Here is a 10,605-nt window from a genome sequence, read left to right as displayed (position 1 = left end):
TAAATTTGTATTATTATGGGACCATTATTTGCATGTATCAAAGTATTAAAAATAAGAATCGGGTGTTATACATTTCTGTCAATAAAACAGGCGTTGTATTAAGATGTTCAAAACACCTTTTGCAAGGAATCGAGTTTGCATTAACCACACACAGTACTTGTTAACATGGAAACAAACATTATACTTGTCAACTCATACAATTTGCCCGTATTATTGTACAGAGTTTTCAGGTCCATACGGCGTATATCCGTTTAAATGAAGGCAAAACATTTTTATCATACGGCCAAATTAAAAAAAAGTTGTTTAACCTTTCAATTTTCTGTGTTCATTGTTTTACATGTACAACATGAGTTTGTGCATCCATATAGCAAGCAAGCAGCATCAGCATGCAAGATCACAGACCGTAAGCATGATAAGTAGCAACATTAACACCAATGATACAAATTTAGACATAAACGTTTTCGTTTAGTAACGTAATTTTTTGTCTATTTGTGATGGAACTTTGTAGGGTGAATTTTGAGATGTTTAAGGGCACGGAGTGATCAATAAAGTCTGAATTTGGCTGTAATAAGATAGGCTCTGATAAGGGATGAGTGCTTGTGGCGAACATGCAAAGTAACATGCTTTAAGACATATTTACGATCCATTGTCTATGAAAAAGGTAAAAAAAGTCTTTTTTTAACAACAAAGATTTCAGTGAATGCGATGGTGGTCATTGATTGGACGCCGAACCCCCACGTGCACAGTAGAGTACAGGGCAAGCGGCCCCATTGAGACATTTGGGCGGATTTTTTTTGCCGGTAAGCTGCATTTCACTTGAGCTCCGATAATATATAGTGTAACAGTTATTACAGTGATATCACTTGAATGTCAATCGACTTACAATGTTAATTGACTGTTTGATCGCCAGTTATCTATCGGTGGTCACGCAGATATGCGCGATTCACACTTTAACGTTAAAGTTCCATTTCATTATACAGTATATACAAATATATACTGACGACAATTGGTTCTTACATATTAACACCGGCGCTCGATTCCCGTTAACAAATTCAGCAGACGTGTTTATGATGTGTGGGGTGTTTTTGATCCGCGATTCAAGGTACGAGATGTTTACTTAAAACAAATTTTGCGCGGAAAATCGGCCTCGTGTCGAGATATTTAACTATTAAATCTCGAGCCCCAACGACTCGTTTTGTTTTTTGATCGATCCAACTCCAAGCGATCGATATACATTTGATTCGGAAGATAATTAGAGTAATTTTGTTGTGTAAAATAGGAGTTCATTTGTTGGAATAGTTTGATAAATGTTCGGTGTCTTTGCGCTGTGCATTGATTGGAGAGGCACAAAATGGCTGCCTGAGAGCTTTGTTTTAACATTGAGCACGTGCTGTGAGAGGTTCCATTATGTACGAAAGAATACTCGTTTTATACGTTTATTGTCAGTAAAATATTATTTCCCTCATATATATACACAATTTGATGTTAAATTGTGCTTCATTGGAAATTGAATAAGTACGTATTTTATACCTGGCAACCCCTTATTAGTGCCTACCTTATTCCAGAACAATTCAGACTGTACAGGTAGTCCCCGAGTTACGACACTCCAACTTACGATATTTCAATCTTACGATGGCGATAGCGATACGATAAAATTGCCATCAACAACCTAACATCGTTCAAGTATGCAGACGACGGACATAATCTTGGTGAGCACAGTACAATATGATACGTTCAATGCATATATGATACGTAGCTTTAGTGATTTCATTTTAATGTTACCACAAAACGATACGTTCAATGCATGTAAAAGTTTTTATAGCAGATAGGATTGTTTCCTGAAAAAAGTTTCTATTAAATTGCAGTTCATATAGGTAGGCTAAGAATTTCCCTTGTTTTTTTTTACTTTACATTTTACTGTGCAATACAGTATTGTAATTAATAAATACATATAGTTTATACAGTACTGTACTGTAAATTGCGCTTGTTTTGCTAAATTATCACCATTCTTTAAAACTCCTGGGTAGGCTAGGCCATCTTCGACTTACGGTATTTTAGACTTAAGATGGGGTCGTCGTAACGCATCTCCGTCGTAAGTAGAGGACTACCTGTATTGGTTTTCCCGTGCCCCTTATGAATCTCAACGTTCATCCTATACTCTACACTATACACTACACTACTTTCCACTCCGCTATACATTACACTACTATACACTACACTACTGAATACCTGTCAACCTCTTATCAGTGCCTATTACTGACCAATTCAGACCTTATTGGTTACCCCGTGCCACTTATAAATCTCAACGTTCATCCTACGTAGTCCCATCGCAAGGGAGAAACACAAACAAATAGACGAAACATGTTTGTTCGCATTGAAACGACTGTACGTCGTATGGACCTGAAAACTCAATTTCCCTGTACGAGAATACGGGGTAAACCGTATGGGGTGACAGGTATATTGTTTTGTTTAGGCAGTATTATCAGGGACTGTATAAAATTTAGGAGGCACAGCAGAGATTTGGGCGGATTTCGTGCTTGTGCGGAATTGCCTTTGTGAATAAGACTTTGAAGTACATTTTGGCCGTCTCACAAACCCCTGGTGCTCAGCTGTTGTAGAGTCGCCCACTTCTCCGGAGGACAGAAGAGACAACGCATCTCCGAACTTTATTATATTTTTGTATTGTTATCTCCTTCGACGACCTGTCCACCTCGTAAGACGGGAGGAGAGGGACAGGGCGGACCGCCTAAACTCTCACGATACAGTTATAAATTATTTTCAGGTCAAAAATATTCTCATCTATTACCTGATTAGTGTTGCTAAGATGCTTGCAGCAGTGGATAAACTAATTTTTTTACTTAATATAAATTGTACGTGACATTCACGTCATCCCTGCAGGCACTTAGAAGCACTTCTTTTCAGGGGTCAAGCAACGAAATTATTATTGAATAGTAGCCCTGAATTACGACATCCCAAACTTGAAGTTTTAATTCGTTATATTACGCATACGAGGCCTGAATAACTAGAGGAAATTGGTAATGGTTTCAAATGGCTCATGCATTGACTCATGCATTCCCTCTCACTTGTGCATTAATCTGCTAGTGATTGACCACAGCTCACTGTTCACAGCCACATAAACAGCACCTTCCACCACTGTAATTATGCCACTTTATTGACCACTTCATGTATCTGTTAGTGATAACAATTTTCGCCCACTCAGATTATTAATGCTTCTTATTTTACATGTACTCACGATGTTTTGAGTGTATGACTGTGTAGTAACGCTTACGACTCATTGACACCGGAGTTGGAGGCACACTTGTTTATTTGAATACCAACTTTGTGACATACACAATTGAGGGGGTATCGGCCCCCTCACCCGTCTATCTGAGGACACACCTCTAGGCTAACCTTAGCCTGCCTCTGAGTCCTCCACTAATGGGCTAGGGGAGGCTATCTTGGCCCGACACTGGTCAGTCGGGCCCGGTACCCAGAGTCCAGACCAGCACTGGCTCTGGCTCTGGTACCACGCCACTGGCTCGAGCCTGCGCGGTCCTGATAAGGACGGCGTACCAGGGGGAGTCCAGGGCTCTATCTCAGACGTCTTCCTCCTCCTCTTCTTTAGCTAAACATCACTCCCGAGCCTCCCGATACATTCCCCTTTTATACACCCCCCTCCCTGAGGGGTGGGGCCCCGGGGGATCGTAACGTCCGAAGCGCGGACGTCGTAGAGGGCACCTGCCCGTGCACTGACGTAGCCCCGCCCACTGTGCTTGTTTACCATAGGCTGCCATGCATAACGGGCTCTCTGTAACAGCCCTACAACTGTAAGAGTCTGTGCAGAAATGAACGTTGGGTTCAAATTCTCCGACATAATAGCCTTGAGCCAGTGGTAAAGACTCTAGATTCAAATGGCCAGGGTCAATTTATCCATGTGAGAATAACTGTTAACTTGCTGTAAAGTGGTGATAATTGTATCAGCCTTGGAGGGAAGGTGAGTCGACCCCTGACCAAGGAATTGATGTACAGCATGTAGTTGACCGTTCTTGCACAGTGTAAAGGCAACATGTTAATTTGGGGGCAAATTACGAGTGTGTGCATGACAGTGGAAACATCTTAAATGTGGAAACACTCTTTGGTTCTTTTGGTAAAGTCACATTGAAAGATAATACATTTAATAATATAATACGACGTTTCGATTGCAACACAAGCAAGCGTCATCAGGTAGAACAAAATTTGAGAGAGAGACAAAACACAGACATGGAGACACACAGACAGACACACAAGCAGAGAGAGACAACACAGACACACAGAGAGAGAGACACAGAGACCCAATGCCTCTGTGTCGACGCCTTAAATTGAGAGAAATGGGAGGGGTTGGGCAAAGAGAGAGGTGGGTCTGCTGGAGCATATAAATTAGCATGTCAATGAATCTACACCGAAGGAAAGAAGATCAAATGGCCCTATGATAGCCTGGTAAATTTTAGAGAGAGAAATAGGCAGTTTGAGAAAAAAAAATATAACATATTTTAGAAATGTAATGTAATGCAACAGAGAGTTGGCTAACACAGTTAATGCACCTCTACGGGGAGGATGTAAGTTGTTTTCTCCCTCTGTGTCTTTTGTCAAATTTCACACTTCAAATTTTGCAATCTTTGGAGATCATAATCAACCAGGCTATGCGTTAACTGTGTGTTAGCCGACTGTGTGTTGCATTACATTACATTTCCAAACGATTTGTTACGTTTTGTTTTCTCTAACTATTTCTCTCTAAAATTTACCAGGCTATCATAGGGCCATTCCATCTCCTTTCCCTCGGTCGCTTCGGGGTGGATTCATTTACATGCTAATTTTTTTGCTCCAGCACCTGCCCCAGCAGACCCACCTCTCTCTCTGCCCACCCCCCCTTTCTCTATTTAAGGCCTCGACACAGAGGCATTGGATCTCTGTGTGTCTATGTTGTGTGTCTCTCTCTGTGTGTCTGTGTTGTCTCTCTCTGCTTGTGTGTCTCGGTGTCTGTCTTTTGTCTTTCTCTCAAATTTTGTTCTACCTGATGACGGTTGCTTGTGCTGCAATAGAAACATCATACTCTATTATTTAATTTATTTTCTTTCTATGTGACTTTACCGAAAGAACCAAAGAGTAATTCCTGCAGTCACGAAATTTTCAAAATGTGGAAACACTGTATATTCCACTTCCCTTAATTCACAATTTTCTCTGCAGCCACAAAATATGGCTTTTACGGTGGCCACCCTGGTGCTGGAGCCGAACGGGGACTTCCCAGAGTGGCTTGAGGCGCAGGGCGTAAACGCGGAGGTGGCCCGGGCCATGGACTCTGAGCTGGGCATCCGGGACTACGGGGTCCTACGCGCCTGCGTCGGGGACGGCATCGTGCAGGCCGAGCTGCTGGCCACGGCGCGCGACCGCCTGCCCTTTGGCTTCTACGCCGTGCTACGGCAGGTGGTGAAGGACCTGCATGGCGCTGAGCTCCATGACGCTAGGATGCCGCACTTGGACGATGCCGCCGCCTCCTCCGCCTCTCCTGGCGACGTGATGCTGGGAGGCCTGGTGGACGTACTGGTTGCGTTGTTCAGCGGCTTGAGCAGTGAGCTGCTGATGTCCGTGAAAAGACTCGGAGCCATGGATGGTCTTAAGTATGAAATGCCTTCATCTGGTGATGCAATCGGTAATGAAATGATGATGGCTGAAATGGATCGCCCAATGGAAAATGGTAATTGATATTTAATAGCATTAAATAATAGATCTAGCTGATTGACACCATGGATAGCGCACTAAATTCACAATATTAGTCTTTGCTTAACCTGAATGTGTAATTTGCACCACTGACACAGGACCACTGATGGAGATGATACCACCATTACACACAGGCAGGGAGACACTTCAGTCAGATTCACTTCGTGCCTACGCGACTGAAACGTATTGCCCTGGTGGGTCGTCCCATTGTTTGTGATAGAGACCGCAGCTTGATTTCACCAAATATCAGATGGAATGAAATTTACCATCAACGCTTGAATTGTGTCATTTCTATTTGTGAATTACAAAAACACTGTCCTTTGATTTCAGGTGAGAGGGCAGGAACGCAACCTCCAGATGCGGATGACTCTCAACCCAACCTGCCAGTGGATCGGATTAAAATGAAGCCGTTTGGAGGTAACATCTTGTCAATGTAGTGTTGAGTGATCCAGTTCAGTAAGGGGGATAACTCAGCTTATTCGAATATCTCGAATGGGCGACCTCTAGATTCCAAGTATATTGTTCTTGATGAGCTACTATACATCTCATTGCTGTTGTTCATTGTTCGTCACTTCTCATTTCACATCAGTTTCAAACTGACACTTTGTTGAAAATCATTTCACTATTATGAGCCCTCTATGCTTGTAGATGCGGCTGACTTCACTGACAATGCAATGCTTTCTAGGACATCGGAGCATGGTTCCATGAAATGTTGTCTAATCAAATCTTGGGTAATTTGCCTTTTTTTTGCCAGTAGATATGTCCATCAATGTATGAATCATGTCGTGTCTTTTTGTGAATCAAAATACACCCTGTCCTTTGATTTCAGGTGAGACAGAAGATGTGAATGACTCTCAATCCGACCTGCCAGTGGTTCTGATAAAAAATGAATCTTTCGAAGGTAACGTTTATAAGTGTAGAGTGTTGAGTTGTCCAGTTTAGTCGGGGGTATCAATCAGCTTATTCGGATATCCCGAATGGGTGACCCCTCGATTCCAAGTATATTGTTCTTGATGAGCTACTATACATCTCATTGCTGTTGTTCATTGTTCGTCACTTCTCATTTCACATCAGTTTCAAACTGACACTTTGTTGAAAACCATTTCACCATTATGAGCCCTCTATGCTTGTAGATGCTGCTGACTTCACTGACAATGCAATGCTTCCTCGGACATCGGAGCATGGTTCCATGAAATGTTGTCTAATCAAATCTTGGGTAATTGGCCTTTTTTGCCAGTAGATATGTCCGTTAATGTATGAATCATGTCGTGTCTTTTTGTGAATCAAAATACACCCTGTCCTTTGATTTCAGGTGAGACAGAAGAAATGCCAACTCCAGATGTGGATGACTCTCAATCCGACCTGCCAGTGGAACCTTTCATAGGTAATGTCTATAAGTGTGGAGTGTTCAGTGGCCCAATTAAGTCATTGGGATAACTCGGCTTATTCGAATATCTCGAATGAGCGACCTCTAGATTCCAAGTCGACCTCTAGCTCTTAATGAGCGCAGATACATCTTATTGCTTCGGTCGTTAATCATATTGTTACTTATCAGTTCACATCAATTTCAAAGTGACACTTAAAATTATTTCACTGATATGAGCCCTCTATGCTTGTAGATGCCGCTGAATTTACTGAAAATGCAATGCTTCCTCGGACATGGGGGCATGATTACAAAAAATTATCTTCTAATACAATCTTTGGTAAGTGGCCCTTTCTTACCAGTAGATATTGTGAGGATATCAATCCAGACCTAGAGGTCATCACGGCCGACAACACAATAGCTTTTCAAATGATTTGTTTTTCATGATTGCATATTTATCTTTTGCATTATTAGTTGAGAGTAAGCATCCAATCAAAAGAATATAAAACATTTTTCAAGGCAGTTGTATATCTGGAGTCTGTCTTGAATGTGTTCATTTTAAATGTATTTAATACAACTAAAAATAGGTCAAAAGGTCATCACGGACAATAAAATATATCCCACTACATGTGGACATCTTGTCCTCAATTTTTATCCGGTCTTTCAACTGTTGCACAATGACATCCGACCTCCATGGTTTATTCTGACAGTCTCATCATCGCCACCTCTCTGATTTTAGGTATTGACTTGTTTAACAGTTGACACATACTTCAAGCACTGCTATTAGTCTCATCTCCACCTTCATTTCGTTTTATGTATTATCTACTCAAATGCCAGTGCTTATTTTTTACTTGTTCAAAAAAAAGCGCAAACTTTCAATTAGAATGCCCCCACATCTTAAGAAAAAACTTGTTTTAAATTATGCTCTCCCTTAAAGTTGCATTGGCGTCTCACACCGCTCTTATGTTCAAAGCCATGACCTCACAGCAGATCGAGGACGAGGGCTGTACGCTTGCTGTCGAGACGGCCCCCGCTCCGTGGGCACACGAGGCACAGGACGCCATTCAAAATGGAGAAGCAGCCTCCACCTGCACACGCAAGTACGTGTCACTACCACCAACGGAGGGGTTCTCCTTCGAGTCGGTAGTGGCGAGCCGAAACGGGTTACCCCTGGCAGCCGTTGCACGAAGTCTGACCATCGGAGATGGTGGCTCCAACAATCCGGGTGTGTTGCCGGGATGCGTCGTCCAGAAACCTTACCGCTGCGAGGTTTGCGGACACTGCTTCTTGAAGCGCGAGTACCTAAATATCCACCTGCGCACACACACGGGAGAGAAGCCCTACTGCTGCAAGGTGTGCGGCCAGACCTTCTCGAACCAGAGCAACCTCAAGCGGCACCACTTCAAGCACACGGGCGAGAAGCCGTACGGCTGCGAGATTTGCGGCCGGGCATTCTCGCAGTCCTACAGTATGAAGATGCACATGCGCATGCACACGGGCGAGAAGCCCTACCAGTGCGACGTGTGCGGAAAAGCATTCACGCATGGGTCCAGACTGCGCCAACACCAGCGTATTCACAGAGGGTCGGGCGCCACCACCGCCTGAGAATGGAGAGTTTTGTTTATGGTGCCGCAGACATGTTCACATGCTCCAGGCCAGAGCCCCGTTATGAATGGCCCCTATTGTAATAAAAAAAGGTTTAGTGTATAAGAGCACTCCTTTGTTTGGTCATTGGTGCAGCCCTGCAATTTCTTGCCAATGCCATTGCTGGTGGTAGGGAATCTTAATGGACAGAGCTCTAGACATGCGCAGTCGTCTTGGAAGAGGTGGGAGTACCCACACTTCACATCCACACGTGTGACACGCCGATCGACGAACTGTGGTGTACCCATTTATACAGAGGTGAGGGCGGAAGATTGAATAAACTGAGACTTTTGTTTCAACTGCCGCCCTGGGAGATCGAATCGAACCAGTGGACTTGGGATTGCAAATCCAGTATGCTAACTTACACCACGACAGCATCTTGTTTATGCTTGTTTAAAATGTATGTTTATATTGACAACACCACATGTCAAGCACAACGCTGCGGGGCTTGAAGACATTGAAGTGTTGATCAGACGTTGACAACCCAGACTCTTCACACATGTGACATGCTTGGATAAACCTATGACGTCCTAGAGCTAGCCATTTAAATTATAAAACTCTAAAGTTCACCATTAATGTCAGATCAGGTAGATGTCCCTTCTGAACCTGTTTGGGAGACCTTGCAGTCACCCTTATTATTGATCCATCAAATTGCTAATGACTCACTTGCCATATGCAAGGTTATCACAGACCAGCACAATGGACCCTCGTCCTCCATAATATGTAACTAACTTGTTAGCTGGACGGTCGTTGCACATGCTTGTAGTCCAGCACTGTAGCGTCGATGATTGGTAGAACATACGAAGTTTGTGAAACTCCCTGTGGGCGTCGAGGTTTGCCAGGAGAAGGCGATAGAGCAAAATGTGTGCTCCACCTGTTTATGGGGTAGAGCCAGAGGTGTGGACTCGAGTCATGTGACTTGGACTCGAGTCAGACTCGAGTCATGAATTTGATGACTTGCGACTCGACTTGGACTTGCATAACAATGACTTTGTCCCACCTATGAGATGTGGACTCGAGTCATGTGACTTGGACTCGAGTCAGACTCGAGTCATGAATTTGATGACTTGCGACTCGACTTGGACTTGCATAACAATGACTTTGTCCCACCTCTGGGTAGAGCAGTGTTGTTCACTAATTTTCAGAGGGAGGCCACTCTTTGCCGATAAGACATCAGTGTGAGGGCCTCCACACCGCCAGCAATGGGGTGTTTTCACATTGTCGGGGGCCGCACTAAAGGCCGTTGGTGGGCGTGGGCCTTGCAATGAAGCTCACTGCGATAAAGCGTTGCCTTTTTGCATGTGGGTTTTTTTCTGGGGACTCGTTTCCTCCCACATGTAAAGACTTAATTGACCGATAACACCTTAATATATAAAGACAATCGCAAAGCTTTGGAATTTATTGGCGGCAACTCACCGCCTCCCTGCCTTCACCGCTTGTCCGTGGTTCCTTTTCGCACCTCCGAGCCACTATCTCCGAAAGTGAGCGGATCCTGTGCAGCACGTTACAATTTTTAATTATAAATTATATGAATGTCATTCAGTGGTGGTGCTGACCTATTGGGGGCCCGATGCAGAAGTCTTATTAGGGTTGGGGAGATGCAGAAAAGATAGAGATGAGAGATTAAATAGCTTGTTAGGTTTATCTTGCTTTGAATTTGAGCTGAAATTGTATCCATCCTTATGGTTTCATGAATCCATGGTCCATTGAGCTGCTTGGTACCCGAAGCTTTTGATTGGTTTGCTCGTGCCTTCAATTGGTTCTTGTTCCTCTGAGGACGATGGTGGTTTTATGTATTTGTAATCGAGTTGTAAATTGAATGAAATAAAATTGTTTTTAACTAC

At 43.4% G+C, this 10,605-nt stretch overlaps 1 protein-coding gene across 5 annotated transcripts; it reads left to right on the top strand.

Moving 5' to 3' along the window:
• The first annotated feature begins 716 nt into the window (after positions 1–716).
• LOC144717296 (uncharacterized) lies at positions 717–10,605 on the top strand. 5 transcript variants are annotated; one of them, XM_078592753.1, is made up of 7 exons: positions 717–800; positions 5,224–5,731; positions 6,085–6,171; positions 6,584–6,655; positions 7,067–7,138; positions 7,374–7,457; positions 8,091–10,605. In XM_078592753.1, the coding sequence occupies exons 2-7, from the start codon at positions 5,233–5,235 to the stop codon at positions 8,720–8,722; spliced, it is 1,446 nt and encodes a 481-aa protein (XP_078448879.1). In that variant the 5' UTR covers positions 717–800; positions 5,224–5,232; the 3' UTR covers positions 8,723–10,605. The 5 variants fall into 5 exon arrangements, with proteins under 5 accessions (XP_078448879.1, XP_078448880.1, XP_078448878.1 ...); XM_078592754.1 differs by lacking the exon at positions 717–800 and adding an exon at positions 851–1,102; XM_078592752.1 differs by lacking the exon at positions 717–800 and adding an exon at positions 1,556–1,709.

This window comes from Lampetra planeri, chromosome 3, assembly GCF_965212315.1.
Source record: "Lampetra planeri chromosome 3, kcLamPlan1.2.h2, whole genome shotgun sequence".
Classification (NCBI taxonomy): domain Eukaryota; kingdom Metazoa; phylum Chordata; class Hyperoartia; order Petromyzontiformes; family Petromyzontidae; genus Lampetra; species Lampetra planeri.
The sequence above is the reverse complement of the archived record's forward strand: the minus strand, read 5'-3'. Positions and strand labels throughout refer to the sequence as shown.

Excerpts from the sequence above, each read along its gene's own strand:
- LOC144717296 (XM_078592752.1), top strand. The coding sequence starts at position 1,686 with ATGCAGACGACGGACATAATCTTG. Across the intron at positions 6,172-6,583 it reads TAAAATGAAGCCGTTTGGAG|GTGAGACAGAAGATGTGAAT; the intron begins GTAACATCTTGT and ends CTTTGATTTCAG. Across the intron at positions 7,139-7,373 it reads GCCAGTGGAACCTTTCATAG|ATGCCGCTGAATTTACTGAA; the intron begins GTAATGTCTATA and ends CTATGCTTGTAG.